This window comes from Lynx rufus, unplaced genomic scaffold (assembly GCF_022079265.1).
Source record: "Lynx rufus isolate CCGP_SWC_20201006 ecotype Redwood Valley unplaced genomic scaffold, mLynRuf1.p SCAF_30, whole genome shotgun sequence".
NCBI classification, from domain to species: Eukaryota; Metazoa; Chordata; class Mammalia; order Carnivora; family Felidae; genus Lynx; species Lynx rufus.
In genome coordinates this window covers 6002345-6021653 of record NW_025814846.1, presented here as the reverse complement: position 1 = coordinate 6021653, position 19309 = coordinate 6002345, and the positions used below count along the sequence as shown (strand labels likewise).

The 19309-nt window shown below is 38.6% G+C and overlaps 1 protein-coding gene across 6 annotated transcripts in view; it reads left to right on the top strand.

Annotated features, from left to right (window-relative positions):
• Window positions 1–19309, top strand: part of HEPH (hephaestin) — an 87262-nt gene that overhangs the window by 26973 nt on the left and 40980 nt on the right. For 2 of the 6 annotated variants that reach the window (XM_047092538.1, XM_047092537.1), the window contains exons 8-12: window positions 848–979; window positions 4740–4951; window positions 7451–7601; window positions 9980–10192; window positions 17874–18087. In XM_047092538.1, coding sequence (XP_046948494.1) covers window positions 848–979; window positions 4740–4951; window positions 7451–7601; window positions 9980–10192; window positions 17874–18087 — 922 coding nt within the window. The remainder of the gene's footprint in view (window positions 1–847; window positions 980–4739; window positions 4952–7450; window positions 7602–9979; window positions 10193–17873; window positions 18088–19309) is intronic. The other 4 variants (XM_047092540.1, XM_047092539.1, XM_047092535.1 and 1 more) reach the window with 3 other exon arrangements.

Here is a 19309-nt window from a genome sequence, read left to right as displayed (position 1 = left end):
TTTAGTTTGTTTTCTTTTCCTAATTCTTTAATTTGTAAAGTAAGTTGTTGATTTGAGATGTTTTTTCAATGTAAATATTTATAGTTATAAAGGTCTCCCTTAGCACATTTTCCATGGTATCTCATTTTGCTATGTTGTGTTTTCATTTTCATTTGATTCTTGGATCATAGGTGCAGCATTAGGTGTGGAAAGTGAGTAGAAAACAAACCAGAAACACTGAACTAGGGTTTAAGCCTGCACAAATGCTCAGGGTATTGTCTTGGTACTTCTGGTTAATCTCAAAGATGACTGAGCTAAGTTAGAGGTGGTGAATAGTGGAACAAAAAAGGCTCCATGAATCATGGCTCAACTACCTAGTTCAGGACCTGGATAGAGGATATAATAATTTTATATGCTAATTGGTTTAGGCTTGAGGCAAGATCAGATAGTTAGATGTATCTTACTAGGAAATGCAGCTATGAGAATTGGGGCAATAAACGTAAGGGAAATGGGATTGAACCTGACAGTGGGGGTGGGTGAAAGACTTGGCTTTAAGTCATGATCTGTTTCTAATCAGTTATTTGAATTTGGGAACATCAATTCAACCACTCTGAGCTGCAGTTTCCACATTTGTAAAATAAAAATATCCTCAATATAATATTTGAAGATCCAAATGAGATAATGAATTTAAAAAAGAAGTTTTTTATAGCTGTCAATTGCAACACACTTATAAGGGATTATTTTTATTATTACACAGGGAGGGTTTATCTTTTTCACTTCCTTTTTCTTTCCCTCCCTCTTATTTTGTTTCCATCCTCCCTGGTCATCTCTGTTTTCATTCCCATTGTCTCTCCTTTCCATCTTCCAGGACCAGTGATCCGGGCTGAGGTGGGTGACACCATCCAGGTGATCTTTTACAACCGTGCTTCCCAGCCATTCAGCATACAGCCTCATGGAGTCTTTTATGAGAAAGATTACGAAGGAACTGTGTACAATAATGGTGAGCAAGCAGGGTTTCCAACTGATGTGGGCTGCAGTAAATATCAAGTAGCTCTTGAGGACAAATAAATAGGGGAGGAAATGAGGGAAGGGACAGAATTAATTGCCTTGCATGGATATTGCTGAATGCATGCATGATATTACAGTGAAGCAGAGCTGAGCTAAAAAAGAGACATATTCTTTCAAATATATTTCACATATATATTTCAATATGATTGACATTTCAATGATATTTGTTTTTCCCATCCATGAGCATGGAATGTCTTTCAATTTCTTTGTGTTGTCTTCAGTTTCTTTCATCAGTGTTTTATAGTTTTCAGAGTACAGGTCTTTCACTTCTTTGGTTAGGTTGATTTCTAGGTTCTTATTTTGGTGCAATTGTAAATGGGATTATTTCTTAATTTTTTTCTGCTATATCATTATTAGTGTATAGAAATGCAACAGATTTCTGCACAATTAATTTGTGTATCCTGGACTTTACTGAATTAATTTGCCATTGCCAGTATCTTTTTTGTGGAATCTTTAGGGTTTTCTTTAGATAGTATCATGTCATCTGCAAACAGTGAAAGTTTTACTTCTTTATTACCAATTTGGGTGCTTTTTATTTCTTTTTGTTGTCTAATTGCTGTGGCTAGAAATTCCAGTACTATGTTGAATGAAAGTAGTGAGTGGACATCCTTTCCTTGTTTCTGACTTTAGGGGGAAAGCTGTCAGTTTTCACCGATTGAGTATTATGATCTCTGTAGGTTTTTCATATATGGCCTTTAAGGTTAGTATCCAAAATATATAAAGAACTCATACAACTCAACACTCAAAAAAATAAATAATTCAATTAAAAATGGACAGAAGATATGAACAGACATTTCTCCAAATAAGACATCCAGAAGGCCAACAGACACATGAAAAGATGCTCAACACAACTCATCATTAGGGAAATGCAAATCAAACTACAATAAGATATCACCTCATGCCTGTCAGAATGACAAAAATCAAAAACACAAGAAACAACAGGTGTTGGTGAGAATGTGGAGAAACGAGAACCCTCCTACACTGTTGGTTGGAATGCAAACTGGTGCAGCCACTATGGAAAACAGTATGGAGGTTTTTCAAAAAGTGAAAATTAGAACTACCCTATGATCCATTAATTTCATATTGGGTATACACCCACAAAATACAAAAAACACTACATTGAATATCATGTCATCTGCAAATATTTAAAGTTTTTCTTCTTCCTTGGTGATTTTGATTTTTTTAAAATTTCTTTTGTTGTCTGGTTGTGGCTAGGACTTCCAGTACAATGTTAAATAACATTGGTAAGAGTGAACATCATTATCTTGTTCCTGACCACAGTGGAAAAGACCAAATTATTGGTTGCTGGACGGAAGGTGGATGTGGGATGGGTGAAATAGATGATGGGGACTAAGGAGTGCACTTATTGTGATGAGCACTGAGTGTTGTATGGAAGTGGTGAATCACTATATGGTACACCTGAAATTAATATTACACTATTTTATTGAACTAAACTTTAAATAATAAAAACTTTAAAAATTCCCCAAAACACTAATTTAAAGGGATACACACACCCTTATGTTTATAGCAGCATTATTTACAATAGCCAAACTATGGAAGAAGACGAAGTGCCTATCAATAGGTGAATGGATAAATAAGTGACTATATATATATATAGCCACATCTGCCTACTTTTTTATATTGTTTTGAAGTTTATATTTGAGAAAGAGATAGAGTGTGAGTGAGGGAGGGGCAGAAAAAGAGGGAAACACAGAATCCAAAGCAGGCTCCAGTCTCTGAGCTATTAGCACAGATCCCAATATAGGGCTCAAACTCACAAACCACGAGATCATGACCTGAGCTGAAGTTGGATGCTTAACCAACTGGGCCACCAAGTGCTCCCATGCAACATCTTTATCCATTTATCAGTCAAAGGACATTTGGGCACTTTCAGTAACTTTGTATTGTTGATAGTGCTGCTATAAACGTTGAAGTGCATATGCCTCTTCAAATTTGCATTTTTGTATCCTTTGGATAAATACCTAGTAGTGCAATGGCTGGGTCATAGTGTAGTTCTATTTTTAATTTTTTGAGGAACCTTCATACCGTTTTCCAGAGTGGCTGCACCAGTTTGCATTCCTACCAACAGTCCAAAAGAGTTCCCCTTTCTCTGCATCCTCACCAACATCTGCTGTTTCCTGAGTTGTTAATTTTAGCCACTCTGACAGGTGTGAAATGGTATCTCTTTATGACTTTAATTTGTATGTCCCTGATGATGAGTGATATTGAGCATCTTTTCATGTGTCTGTTAGGCATCTGGATGTCTTCTTTGGAAAAGTGTCTATTCATGTCTTCTGTCCATTTCTTCACTGGATTATTGGTTTATTGAGTATTGAGTTTGATAAATTCTTTATGGATTTTGGGTACTAACCCCTTTTCTGATATATCATTTGCAAAATCTTCTCCCATTCTGTTGGTTGCTTTTTAGTTTTGTTTATTGTTCCCTTGCTATGCAGAAGACTTTTATCTTGATGAGGTTCCAATAGTTCATTTTATTTCTCTTGTCTCTGGAGACATGTCTAGGAAGAATTTCCTGTGGCCATGGTCAAAGAAGTTGCTGCCTGTTTTCTTCTGTAGGGCTTTGATGGTTTAATGTCTCACATTTAGGTCTTTCATCCATTTTGAATTTATTTTTGTGTATGCTGTAAGAAAGTGTTCCAGGTTCATTCTTTTGCATGTCGCTGTCCAGTTTTCCCAACACCATTTCCTGAAGATTCTGTCTTTTTTCCATTGGATACTCTTCTCTGCTTTGTCAAAGATTAGTTAGCCATAGATTTGTCAGTCCATTTCTGGGTTCTCTGTTATGATCCACTGATCTACATGTCTGCTTTTGTGCCAGTACCATACTGTCTTAATTAATACAGCCTTGTAATGAAGCTTGAAGTCTGGAATTGTGATTCTTCCAGTTGTGGTTTCCTTTTTCAACATTACTTTGGGTATTTGGGATCTTTTCTGGTTCCATACAAATTTTAAGACTGTTCTAGCTCTGTAAATAATGCTAATGTTATTTTGATAGCAATTGTATTGAATGTGTAGATTGACTTGGGTAGTATCGACATTTTAGCAATATTTATTCTTCCAATCCATGAGGATGGAATGTTTTTCCATTTGTTTGTGTCTTCTTCACAAATTCATAAATTCATAAATTTTCTATGGTTTTCAGCATACAGAAATCAAACTTTCATTTTTCATAGATGGCATGACACTTTACATGGAAAATTTGAAAGACTCCACCAAAAAACTGCTAGAACTGATACGTGAGTTCAGCAAAGACACAGGATGTAAAATCAACCTACATAAATTGGTTGCATTTCTATACACCAATAATGAAACAGCAGAAAGAAATCAAGGAATTGATCTCATTTACAATTGCACCAAAAAACAGAAGACACCTAAGAATAAACCTAAGAGGCCAAATAAGTTTTAAAGGCCCTTTTAATCCTTCAGTCCTATGAGTTTAGAAAACTGTAACTTGGCAAAGTTTAAATTTCCCCAGTTTGCATAACAACTATTAACAGAACCAGAAACTAACTTTGGTCTCTTCACTCCTACCAAGGATTCTTTTTAATATTCTATATTGTATATTGCTGCTGCTCAAAAATACCTTGTGGTTTATAATATTAACCACACTCTTTGGAGCTGTTGATTCTCACTGTAGCAAATACGATAATTAGTCATATTTTTCCCTGCAGGCTCATCCAACCTTGGCTTGGTGGCCAAGCCCTTTGAGAAAGTAACATATCGCTGGACAGTCCCCTCTCACGCTGGCCCTGCTGCTCAGGATCCTGCCTGTCTCACCTGGATGTACTTCTCTGCTGCAGATCCCATAAGAGATACGAATTCCGGTCTGGTGGGGCCCCTATTGGTGTGCAAGGCTGGTGCCTTGAATGCAGATGGCAAACAGGTATTGCCAAGGTTTATGGATGGAAAGCCTGCTGGGAAGAAGACAAGGCTATGTTGTTAAATAGGGGTTAAAAATGGAATGTGTTCTAGAGATAAGGGAATGGAAAAAATAACCAAGCTATTTAATCAGAAATGGATACTTGGTGACCTCATGCTATTTTGCATGGTATTCTTTCATTCACAAATATCTTTCTTAGTTTCTATTCCTTTCTAATCTTTATCCTCTCATCACCTCCTCATTTTTTAAACCTCACCTTCCTCTAAACCTTGACTTAATTTTTTAAATAGTTTTTTTCTAATTTTTAAATGTAAATTAAAGTTAATTAACACATGCTGTTGTCATGAATTTGGGAATAGAGCCCAGTGATTCAACTCTAAATATGATACCCAGTGCTCATCCTAAGTGCCTTTCTTAATGCCCATCACCCACTTAACCCATTCTCCCACCCACTTCCCCTCCAGCAACCTGCAGTTTTTTCTCTGTATTTAAGAGTCTCTTATGGTTTGCTTCCCTCTCTTTTTTTATCTTATTTTTCCTTCCCTTCCCCTATGTTCATCTGTCATGTTTCTCAAATTCCACATATGAGTGAAATCATATGATATTCATCTTTCTCTGACTTATTTCAGTTAGTATTACGTTCTAGTTCCATCCACGTTATTGCAAATGGCAAGATTTCATTCTTTTTCATTTCCAAGTAATATTCCATTGTTTATATAAACCACATCTTCTTTATCCATTTATATCAGTTGATGGTCATTTGGGCTCTTTCCATAAATGGCTATTGTTGATAGCATATAAACTTTGGGGTGCATATGCCTCTTCAAATTTGCATTTTTGTATCCTTTCGATAAATATCTAGTAGTGCAATGGCTGGGTCATAGCGTACTTCTATTTTTAATTTTTTGAGGAACCTTCATACCATTTTCCAGAGTGGCTGCACCAGTTTGCATTCCCACCAACAGTCCAAAAGTGTTCCCCTTTCTCTGCATCCTCACCAACATCTGCTGTTTCCTGAGTTGTTAATTTTAGCCACTCTGACAGGTGTGAGATGGTATCTCTTTGTGATTTTGATTTGTGTGTCCCTGATGAAGAGTGATGTTGAGCATCTTTTCATGTGTCTGTTAGGCATCTGGATGTCTCCTTTGGAAAAGTGTCCATTCATGTCTTCTGCCCATTTCTTAACTATGTTATTTGTGTTTAGGGTGTTGAGTTTTGTAAGTTCTTTATAGATTTTGGATACTAACTCTTTTTCTGACATCATTTGCAAATATCTTCTCCCATTACATTGGTTGCCTTTCTTGTTTTGTTTCCTTCACTGTGCAGAAGGTTTTTTGTTTTTTGTTTTTTTTTATCTTGATTAGGTCCCAATTGTCCATTTTTTATTTCTCTTGCCTTTGGAGACATGTCTAGTAAGAAGTTGTGGCTGAGGTTAAAAAGGTTGCTGTCTGTGTTCTCCTGTAGGATTTTGATGGTTTCCTGTCTCACATTCAGGTCTTGTAACCATTTTGAATTTATTGTTGTGTATGATGTAAGAAAGTGTGCAATTTCATACTTCTGCATGCCACTATCCAGTGTGATCCTAATTCCTAAATGTATTTTAATATTTGTGTTCTTTCATTTCCATCTCACCATTTCTAGCTGTATAACCTTGGGCAAGTTACTTAACCTCCCATTGCCTCAGCTTCTATATCTGTAGTAAAGTTTAACAATAAAAGTCGGTATCTTGGGTTTTTGCAAGGATTAATTAAAATAATCCATGTGAAGTTTCTTTATCACAGTATCTGATATATAATAAGCACTCAGTAAATGTTAGAAGTAATAATAACAGTGATGATGATAATGATCATCATCATCATAATAATGATAATAGTACATTAATAATAATTATATACCCTTTTCTCTTATTTTCTTCAGAGTCTTCTCTTGATCTCCAAGCCACCTTTCCCCGGGTGACTCTATGCTCTCTTCTATCACTCTTTATTTCTCCATAATCCCCATCTTGTGCTTCTTCATGTCCACTTTCATATATTCCTCCCCTCCAGTCTCGTCACTTTATTTTATTTTGACCTCTTTCACCCACCTTCAGTTTGAAATTACCAGAGGAGGGGCGCCTGGGTGGCTCAGTTGGTTGAGCATCCAACTTCAACTCATGTCATGATCTCACCGCTTGTGGGTTTTAGCCCTGCGTCTGGCTTTGTGCTGACAACTTGGAGCCTGGATCCTGTTTCAGATTCTGTGTCTCCCTCTCTCTCTGCCCCTTCCCCGCTTTCACTCTGTCTCTTTCTCTTTCAAAAATAAATAAACATTTAGAAAATTTAAATTTCCAAAGGAAAAACTGTGTAGCAACAACTACAACCCTAGGCAGGAGGAATGGGCATCACTCTGTATCTCAAAAAATAAATAGGAAAAATCGGGGCTTCTTAGGTCTAGAGCTGCACAACTCACAACTGCTGAAACCATTGTCATTTTTTTCCTATGTTCTCTACCATGGACCTACAGAAAGGGGTGGATAAGGAATTTTTTCTCCTTTTCACTGTGTTGGATGAGAACAAGAGCTGGTACAGCAATGCCAATCAAGCAACTGCTATGTTGGATTCCCGACTGCTCTCAGAGGATGTCAAAGGCTTCCAAGACTCCAATCGGATGCATGGTATGGAGAGTGTTTTTTCCCTGAGATACAATTGAGAGTTTACAAGTAAAAACCTAACCTAAACATAATCATGTCCCATCTGTGAAAGCACTGATCCCATGGTCAGCTCTACCCAAAATATGAGCTAGATTGAGTAATTCAATCTAAGACAACAGATCTTATGTTTTTGCCTTCTTGGGCTCTATTTTGTGTTACAAAGTATGGGGGGCATTGGAAAAAGGTGCTATGAAATGAGAATTGCAAACAAGGCATCCACCAGAGAGTGAAGAGAGTAAGTTGGGATGATACCTTTCCAGTCTTACCTCTTTCTGTTATTGACCACTATCCTTACTCCCCAACTCCATATTCCTGCCAAACAGGACTATTTTTCTCTATATAGACATACCTTGTACTTTTCTGACTTCATGCTTTTACAATGCTTTGCCCTCCAGTTGAAGCACCTTTCCTTATACTTTTTCCTTTAGCTTGTGGAAATTCTTTCCATTCCCTAAGGTCTTACTCAAAAGCGACTTAATCCATGTAACCATTTTTAGCACCCAATCCCAGGATAATGACACCCTCTTCTGAACCACTATTCAATTTGATCAGACTATTTTAATAGCATTTTCTATATAGTTATTTGTTACATGGCTTTTGACTTCTGCTAGAGTGTACTTTCCTGAAAGGTGGGTATTGTTTGCTGCTCTCTGTATAGTCTACATTTTCTAATACACAGTAAATGTTTAATGAACAAGTGAACTACCAAATTAATGGGTAGGTATGTAGGTGGGTGAGTGAGTAAATGTGAAGACATGGTCCCAGTTTGCAAAGAGCTCCCAACATTTTGCAATGAAATAAGACTAATAACACACATGAAATAATTATAGAACAATACAAGATCAATTATAATGAAGTGTGATATGTGAAACAGCTCTCAAGTGACATGGAGTTCATAGGAGAATGTTAATGAGAAACAATCCAATTGAGGGATTCCTGGGAGAAGGGAGTGCTGGAGCTGGTTTTGGAAGCTAAATAGGTTTGCAATTATACATTACAGGCAATGGAAGCAGAATCAGGAGATTAGCAACATTCTCATCAGTATTTTGAAGAATTACCAACTAGGATTACTCATTAAAGGTGGTTCCAGTGGATGTGAGGACATTAAAAAGGGGTCAGATTTAAGCAGACCTCCCTATATTTTCAAAAGGAGTGTGAAGAAAGGGAGGGAGTCATGAATGACTGTATTGTCTTTTGACTGTCTCTTTGGTTCTCATAACCAGTTATATCAGCTGGAAAAAGTAAACAAGTCCTGTGAACCAAGTTCATTTCAGTTTGACTTTATGGAGCACGTGAGTAGTACCAGACAATATGCCAGGTGCTTGGGCAGTCACACAAATATAGAAAAATGTGCTTGCTTCTAGGTCAATCTAGTGTGGGAGATACATTTGTAAGTAAATCATTGGACTCTGTGATAAGTGATATGGAAGAATTTTGTAGGGGGAAAATTTCATGGAAATGAGAGAGAAGGAGACAGAGAGAGGCACACACAGAAAGACATGGTGGGGGGGGGAGAGAGAAGTAGCCCTACGTCACAGGGGAGTTGACATTTGAGCTGAGGTATAATGGATGAGTAGCAGTTTGCTGTAGAGAAAGTAGAGGAAAATGTTATTCCAGGCAGAGGGAATAGCATGTGAAAATTCAACATGTGTTTATAAACACCTAGCATCTTTAAGGCCTTGGGGATACAGAGACAAATAGAGCTCACAGGAATAGTGTGTTCCTCTGTGTGAGATAGGGTAGGAGGATAGACTGAAGGCAAGGGTACCAGGGAGAGGGCTTTTTCAGGAGTTCAGGCCAGAAATTATGAGAGCAAGATACTAGGCCGTAGCAGTGAAGTAAAGAAAAAGAGACAGATTGAAAGATGAATATGGAAACTTGAGGGAACCCCAATACTTTCAGGAGGGATGAAGAACAAGAACAAGATGAAAGAGAAACAATCAGAGAGGTTGTAAGAAAACCAGGAAAGTGTGGCGTCACAGAAGCCAACGGAGGAGAGTTTCAAAAGAGTGGGAATAATAGATGCTGGTATCTGTGTGGGTGTGTGTGTGTGCGTGTGTGTGTGTGAAAGAGTTGTGGTAGTGGAAAGAATTTCAGTTTTGCAAGAACGTGAAGTGTGATATAAGAGTTACAGGGGGTGAGTTCAGAAAGGACAGCTGGGCCCTTATCTCAAGGAGGCAGATCTTCATAAGTAGAACTAAAGTGGTTTAGGGAAGAAGGCAGAGAAGTTGAGGATGAATCCAACATTTCAAATTGTGGGAAACCATAGTACAGAACTGATGCTATTTGCTTGAAGAATCTGTTCTCATCTTCCTGTTTTGTGTTGTGTTTTTGTTTTCCAGCCATTAATGGGTTTCTGTTCTCTAACCTGCCCAGGCTGGACATGTGCAAGGGTGACACAGTGGCCTGGCACCTGCTTGGCTTGGGCACAGAGACTGATGTGCATGGGGTCGTGTTCCAGGGCAACACTGTGCAGCTTCAGGGCATGAGGAAGAGTGCAGCCATGCTCTTTCCTCATACCTTTGTCATGGCCATCATGCAGCCTGAAAACCCTGGTAAGTGACTCAACAGCTGTCCCTAGGCTGAGAGGCTCTGTTGGGTATGGTGCTGGGTGAGGGGGGAAGGTGAAGAGAAAAGAGGACAAGTTAAGGGTTCATGGGAAGTTTTCAAAACACTCTTATCTCCTCTCTCCTCAATGTGCACTCTGTTCTGGTTATTTTCATTTTTTCTTAGCTGTAGGCAAAAAGTAAAGAGCTAAGGAAATTCTTTTCTGGAACAACAGGAAAGAAATATGGATACTGCCCAACAACAGGGCAATTCTTATATGGGTAGAGGGTGGACTTAACTGTGTAGTCCCATAGCTATAGAGAGATTTTATAGCTAAAATCCTTGCATTGTGAGGGAAGTCCACAAGATGTACCTATCTATAAAGTGCTTTTAACTCTGATATTCTATGAGGATTTGTGCAAACTTCTGGTGGGAGTGGGGTGGGGTGTGCTGTAACAAATTCAGCCCAGGAATCAGAACATAAAACCTTTTAGCCCAAGGTATTTAATTAATTTGCTATTTAATTGTGGTCTAACCAACCCCCACCCTGTGGCTGCATTTCATCATTCTTTTCTTTCTCTGTCCAGCCCCCTCACTTCCTCCCTCCCTTTCCTTTCCCATCTTCCCTTTTTCCTCCCTCTTTCCTTTCCTTTCTCTCCCTCCCTCTCTCTCCCATTGTTCATGCCCCTCCCCTTCCCTCTCTTTGTCTATCTCTTTCCCTCATTTCCATATCTTTCTTTCATACAGAAAATTAGCTAGAATATTTCTTTTTTTTAATATGGAATTTATTGTCTAATTGGTTTCCATACAACACCCAGTCCTCATCCCAACAGGTGCCCTCCTCAATACCCATGACCCACTCTCCCCTCTTTACCACCCCCCATCAACCCTCGGATTATTCTTAGTTTTCAAGAGTATTTCTTTAGATTCCATCTATGTCTGACATTTTATAATGCAATAGTACTTTTTCTTTGCAGTTTGTAGTGTGTATTATTTTTTTTAGGCAGTAGGTGGCAATAGCGTTTTCAGAAAAATTTGTGAGTTCCATACAGTCTCCACTAAACTTTTATTTTAGTTCTGTAAATTCCATTAGTGTTTAGGAAAAAAATCCTAAACCAAACGAGTCTCCTTGACAATTTAATAATTTCATTCTGGCACTACATTTGAAAAACATTTGACATAAAGCTGGTCTCCACAGACTTCTTGGAACTTCATTGCTGGCCATCTACCTGGGGGATACTTTCTTGGTTAAGGAGAGATGGTGGTAGAAAATTAGAAACAACCACTAAACCAGCCCTACAAGAGATCCTAAGGGGGACCCTGTGAGACAAAGTACCAGAGACATCACTACAAGCACAAAACATACAGACATCACAATGACTCTAAACCCGTATCTTTCTATAATAACACTGAATGTAAATGGATTAAATGCGCCAACCAAAAGACATAGGGTATCAGAATGGATAAAAAAACAAGACCCATCTATTTGCTGTCTACAAGAGACTCATTTTAGACCTGAGGACACCTTTAGATTCAGAGTGAGGGGATGGAGAACTATTTATCATGCTACTGGAAGCCAGAAGAAAGCTGGAGTAGCCATACTTATATCAGACAAACTAGACTTTAAATTAAAGGCTGTAACAAGAGATGAAGAAGGACATTATATAATAGTTACAGGGTCTATCCATCAGGAAGAGCTAACAATTATAAATGTCTATGCGCCGAATACCGGAGCCCCCAAATATATAAAACAATTACTCATAAACAGAAGCAACCTTATTGATAAGAATGTGGTAATTGCTGGGGACTTTAACACCCCACTTACAGAAATGGATAGATCATCTAGACACACGGTCAATAAAGAAACAAGGGCCCTGAATGAGACACTGGATCAGATGGACTTGACAGATATATTTAGAACTCTGCATCCCAAAGCAACAGAATATACTTTCTTCTCGAGTGCACATGGAACATTCTCCAAGATAGATCATATACTGGGTCACAAAACAGCCCTTCATAAGTTTACAAGAATTGAAATTATACCATGCATACTTTCAGACCACAATGCTATGAAGCTTGAAATCAACCACAGGAAAAAGTTTGGAAAACCTCCAAAAGCATGGAGGTTAAAGAACACCCTACTCACGAATGAGTGGGTCAACTAGGCAATTAGAGAAGAAATCAAAAAATATATGGAAACAAACGAAAATGAAAATACAACAATCCAAACGCTTTGGGACGCAGCGAAGGCAGTCCTGAGAGGAAAATACATTGCAATCCAGGCCTATCTCAAGAAACAAGAAAAATCCCAAATACAAAATCTAACAGCACACCTAAAGGAAATAGAAGCAGAACAGCAAAGGCAGCCTAAACCCAGCAGAAGAAGAGAAATAATAAAGATCAGAGCAGAAATAAACAATATAGAATCTAAAAAAACTGTAGAGCAGATCAACGAAACCAAGAGTTGGTTTTTTGAAAAAATAAACAAAATTGACAAACCTCTAGCCAGGCTTCTCAAAAAGAAAAGGGAGATGACCCAAATAGATAAAATCATGAATGAAAATGGAATGATTACAACCAATCCCTCAGAGATACAAACAATTATCAGGGAATACTATGAAAAATTATATGCCAACAAATTGGACAACCTGGAAGAAATGGACCAATTCCTGAACACCCACACTCTTCCAAAACTCAATCAGGAGGAACTAGAAAGCTTGAACAGACCCATAACCAGCGAAGAAATTGAATCGGTTATCAAAAATCTCCCAACAAATAAGAGTCCAGGACCAGATGGCTTCCCAGGGGAGTTCTACCAGACGTTTAAAGCAGAGATAATACCTATCCTTCTCAAGCTATTCCAAGAAATAGAAAGGGAAGGAAAACTTCCAGACTCATTCTATGAAGCCAGTATTACTTTGATTCCTAAACCAGACAGAGACCCAGTAAAAAAAGAGAACTACAGGCCAATATCCCTGATGAATATGGATGCCAAAATTCTCAATAAGATACTAGCAAATCGAATTCAACAGCATATAAAAAGAATGATTCACCATGATCAAGTGGGATTCATTCCTGGGATGCAGGGCTGGTTCAACATTCGCAAATCAATCAACGTGATACATCACATTAACAAAAAAAAAGAGAAGAACCATATGATCCTGTCAATCGATGCAGAAAAGGCCTTTGACAAAATCCAGCACCCTTTCTTAATAAAAACCCTTGAGAAAGTCGGGATAGAAGGAACATACTTAAAGATCATAAAAGGCATTTATGAAAAGCCCACAGCTAACATCATCCTCAACGGGGAAAAACTGAGAGCTTTTTCCCTGAGATCAGGAACACGACAGGGATGCCCACTCTCACCGTTGTTGTTTAACATAGTGCTGGAAGTTCTAGCATCAGCAATCAGACAACAAAAGGAAATCAAAGGCATCAAAATTGGCAAAGATGAAGTCAAGCTTTCGCTTTTTGCAGATGACATGATATTACACATGGAAAATCCGATAGACTCCACCAAAAGTCTGCTAGAACTGATACATGAATTCAGCAAAGTTGCAGGATACAAAATCAATGTACAGAAATCAGTTGCATTCTTATACACTAACAACGAAGCCACAGAAAGACAAATAAAGAAACTGATCCCATTCACAATTGCACCAAGAAGCATAAAATACCTAGGAATAAATCTAACCAAAGATGTAAAGGATCTGTATGCTGAAAACTATAGAAAGCTTATGAAGGTAATTGAAGAAGATTTAAAGAAATGGAAAGACATTCCCTGCTCATGGATTGGAAAAATAAATATTGTCAAAATGTCAATACTACCCAAAGCTATCTACACATTCAATGCAATCCCAATCAAAATTGCACCAGCATTCTTCTCGAAACTAGAACAAGCAATCCTAAAATTCATATGGAACCACAAAAGGCCCCGAATAGCCAAAGGAATTTTGAAGAAGAAGACCAAAGCAGGAGGCATCACAATCCCAGACTTCAGCCTCTACTACAAAGCTGTCATCATCAAGACAGCATGGTATTGGCACAAAAACAGACACACAGACCAATGGAATAGAATAGAAACCCCAGAACTAGACCCACAAACATATGGCCAACTCATCTTTGACAAAGCAGGAAAGAACATCCAATGGAAAAAAGACAGCCTCTTTAACAAATGGTGCTGGGAGAACTGGACAGCAACATGCAGAAGGTTGAAACTAGACCACTTTCTCACACCATTTACAAAAATAAACTCAAAATGGATAAAGGACCTAAATGTGAGACAGGAAACCATCAGAACCTTAGAGGAGAAAGCAGGAAAAGACCTCTCTGACCTCAGCCGTAGCAATCTCTTACTCGACACATCCCCAAAGGCAAGGGAATTAAAAGCAAAAGTGAATTACTGGGACCTTATGAAGATAAAAAGCTTCTGCACAGCAAAGGAAACAACCAACAAAACTAAAAGGCAACCAACGGAATGGGAAAAGATATTTGCAAATGACATATCGGACAAAGGGCTAGTATCTAAAATCTATAAAGAGCTCACCAAACTCCACACCCGAAAAACAAATAACCCAGTGAAGAAATGGGCAGAAAACATGAATAGACACTTCTCTAAAGAAGACATCCAGATGGCCAACAGGCACATGAAAAGATGTTCAGCGTCGCTCCTTATCAGGGAAATACAAATCAAAACCACACTCAGGTATCACCTCACGCCAGTCAGAGTGGCCAAAATGAACAAATCAGGAGACTATAGATGCTGGAGAGGATGTGGAGAAACGGGAACCCTCTTGCACTGTTGGTGGGAATGCAAATTGGTGCAGCCGCTCTGGAAAGCAGTGTGGAGGTTCCTCAGAAAATTAAAAATAGACCTACCCTATGACCCAGCAATAGCACTGCTAGGAATCTACCCAAGGGATACAGGAGTACTGATGCATAGGGGCACTTGTACCCCAATGTTCATAGCAGCACTCTCAACAATAGCCAAATTATGGAAAGAGCCTAAATGTCCATCAACTGATGAATGGATAAAGAAATTGTGGTTTATATACACAATGGAATACTACGTGGCAATGAGAAAAAATGAAATATGGCCTTTTGTAGCAACGTGGATGGAACTGGAGAGTGTGATGCTAAGTGAAATAAGCCATACAGAGAAAGACAGATACCATATGGTTTCACTCTTATGTGGATCCTGAGAAACTTAACAGGAACCCATGGGGGAGGGGAAGGTAAAAAAAAAAAAAGGACGTTAGAGTGGGAGAGAGCCAAAGCATAAGAGACTGTTAAAAACTGAGAACAAACTGAGGGTTGATGGGGGGTGGGAGGGAGGGGCGGGTGGGTGATGGGTATTGAGGAGGGCACTTTTGGGATGAGCACTGGGTGTTGTATGGAAACCAATTTGTCAATAAACTTCATATATAAAAAAATAAATAAACAAAAAAAATAATGAGGAGAAAAGAGCTATATAAAGTTTTCTGAGAAGAATGTTTCAAACAGAGGGATAAGCAAGTGAAAATGTCCTAAACTGGCAAGAAGCATGGATTTTCAAGGGTCAGAAAGGTCAGTACCATTGGATTGTAGTAAGCTAGGAAAGTGACTGACATTATATCAGGCTGGCAAGATTCATATTATGTAGGGTCTTATAGACTATACTTAGGAGATTGGATTGCATTCTTAGTATAAAGGAAGCATTTAAAGCATTGGAGCAATGTGTTCTGAATAATATTCGTTAAAGAGAGCCTTGAATCCTATGTGAGGAATGGTTGAAGAAGGAAGGGGAAGAAGCAGAGAAGAAATTTGGAATACTACTAAAGTTTTCCATGTGATAGATGATGGTGGTTTTGACTAGGGGAGTGAGGGTGAAAATGAAAGGATAATTTTTGAGGAATAGCTGATAAGATTTACTGATGGAATAGATGTGGGACAGTAGGGGACAGAGAAGAGTTGGGGAGTAGTTGTGGAAAGAAAAGAGTAGAATCTTTCAAGAAGTATATAAATGAGTGAAAAACTCTTTCGTAAAGAGAGGAGCACTTAGTCCTTAACCATGTGGTTTAGATGTAAAATGAGATAAAAATAGAGAGGCCAAGAATGTAGAAGTCATTGTGGGCCAGAATAGTCATGGAGAGATTTCTAGAAGAAATGAAACATGAGTAGGGTCTTGGAAAATGAGTGAGCTCTCTTAGGTATTTTGGGGAGGGGTGGGTGAGTACATTTAGGGAGGAACAACATGAGTGAAAATTCCAAGATAGAAATGAGATATGTGATAAGGGATGTCAGGGACAGCTTTAGTTGGATCACTAGGTGCATTTGGCACTGGATCATAGTCTGGAGCCACCTCATAGAGGCCTTTGAAAGCCAGGAGAAAAGAATTTGTAGTGATGGGATAGGTAATGGACAGCAAGGGAAGGAATGATGAAAAAAAAATGTAAGAAAGTCATCTTCTCCTGATTAACATTCTATAAGCCTTAATGTTCTTGACATAGAAAGACTGGGGCTTGATATCAGTTCCAGGCAGCTCCACAACTCTCACATTTAAGCCTGGTATCCAAACCTTTTATTATAAAAACCTAGGTAAGGCCAATCCAAAGCCCTCTGATATAAGCATCCCTATAACCAAGTTTTTTGTTTGTTTGTTTGTTTGTTTTTGTTTTGGGGGGTTCTATTTAAGCCCACCTTTATTTCCTTGGTACTTGGTAGAAAATAGAGACACTGGTCAATGAATTGTTTGGAATAATAATTATTACAATTTTATTTACGTATTTATAACTTTACTTATTAAAATTTACTATGTATTATGCTAAGCAATGTGTAAACATTATTATGTTTAATTCTAAAACAGCCCAGTGAAATAAGTAAAATGACTCCCATTGTACCTCTGAAACATACAGAGGCTTAACTTACTTCAAGTTATAAAAATGTCAGATAGGGTGACCAACTATCCCACTTTGCTCAGAACTGAGGATTTTTCACAGAGTATGGGACTTTGAGTGCTAAAACTGGGAAAGCCCTGGGTTAACAGAGAAAAGTTGTCCATCCTGGAGGCAGAGTTTAGTTTTAAATTTTTTTTTTAATTTTTTTTCAAAGTTTATTTATTTTTGGGACAGAGAGAGACAGAGCATGAACGGGGGAGGAGCAGAGAGAGAGGGAGACACAGAATCGGAAACAGGCTCCAGGCTCTGAGCCATCAGCCCAGAGCCTGACGCGGGGCTCGAACTCACGGACCGCGAGATCGTGACCTGGCTGAAGTCGGACGCTTAACCGACTGCGCCACCCAGGCGCCCCCAGAGTTTAGTTTTAAACCTAAACAATGGTAGTTTTGCAAGCAGAGCTTCTTAACCTCTGTGCTCATTGCTTTCAATACACTTATAATAATCTGTGGGGTGCCTAGATGGCTCAGGTTCTTGGGTTCAAGCCCCATGTCAGGCTCTGAGCCAGCAATCTGTTTTGGATTCTGTGTCTCCCTCTCACTCTCTCTGCCCCTCCCCTGCTTGTTCTCTCTCTGTCTCCCCTCTCTGTATCAAAAATAAATAAACTTTAAAAAATAATAATATTTTATCCAATGCATAGAAGAACCTTATTTGAAACTACACACTCTGTGCAGTATGCCTAGAGAGAGGCAGGGAATCCCCCAGGCGCTATGCAGGGATATTCAGATTCAGGTTTTGCTCTCTGTTCTTTCTTTAGGGATATTTGAGATTTACTGCCAAGCAGGCAGCCATAGAGAATCAGGGATGAAAGCAATCTATAATGTCTCCCAGTGTCCTGGCCACCAACCTGACTATCATCATCGATACCAGGCTGCAAGAATCTACTACATCATGGCAGAAGAGGTGGAGTGGGACTATTGCCCTGACAGGAGCTGGGAACTGGAATGGCACAACCAGTCTGAGAAGGACAGGTAAGGCTTCAGAAAATAAGATATCACACTTTCAGAGACTCTGCATCATTTTACCAATAAGGAGGATACTAAAATTCTGAGAAGAGGACTTATCTAAGGTCACGTAATAGGATACCAGGAAATCTGGAACCGGTGGTGGAATGCAGATAAGCTGGAACTCAGCACTTCTTCTATGTTGCAATGCTATAGGCCTGAAGTAAAAGATCTTATCCACACCGTCATGCTCTTAATCTTTGCCTCTTTTCTTCTGGTAGCTAGTAGCACCTATACCAGAAGTTAAATTTTGTAGAGGTATCACTCAAAAGACTGAACACCCCAAGCTTACCCATCACTTGACAAAATGTCATTAAGCTACAGGCTAAGCTGTATAGCAGAAAAAGCTCAACATAGAGTGCCTTACGTGAGTTATAATTTTATTTCCTGCTCACATACTAGTATAAATATGAACAGACCAGAACCAGTAGTTAAACTAATCACTCGTAATACATTCTTTCATCTCTGTAGCTAAGATGCCGATTTTTGTTGTAGAGATTCCAAGCTATCACAAAAGGAGAAAGCAGTCCAAGGCAAGCATCACTGTCTATAAGACAATGACCTAAAAGTTGTAGACATCACTTTCTCTCATAATCCATTATCATGAACTTATTAATGTGGCCATACCTAGCTGCAAGAAAGTCTGGGACTTGGAGGTGGTAGATGGTTGGACAAAATGAATGAAGGGGAGGGTGATGTACAAGCTTCCAGTTAAGGAATAAGTAAGTTATGGAATAAGGCACAGCATGTGAAATATGGTCGATGATTTTGTAATAAAGATGTATTGGCACAGACAGTAACTACACTTGTGGTAAACATAGCACAAATATATACATTTATCAAATCACTAAGTTGTACACATGAAGCTAATGTAACATGGTATGTCAACTATAGTAAAAATAAATAAATAAAGCCTGGAAAATATAATCTATGGTTAGGTGGCCATGTGCTCAGTTCAATCTAGGTGATTCTATCATTAAAAGGAAGCAGAGGAGAACAGAAACTGAAATACAGTTTATCAATTTCCACTACAATTTTGGTGCTCTCACAACAATTTAACAATTCTTGCCTTTTATGTTGGTTATTGATTGTTGACATTTCCTTGCTAAGTTGTTCTGAAACCTAGAAAAAGTGAATTTTCTTCCCTGGGCCTTAATTTACTCACCTTTAAAGTGACGTGATACAGTTA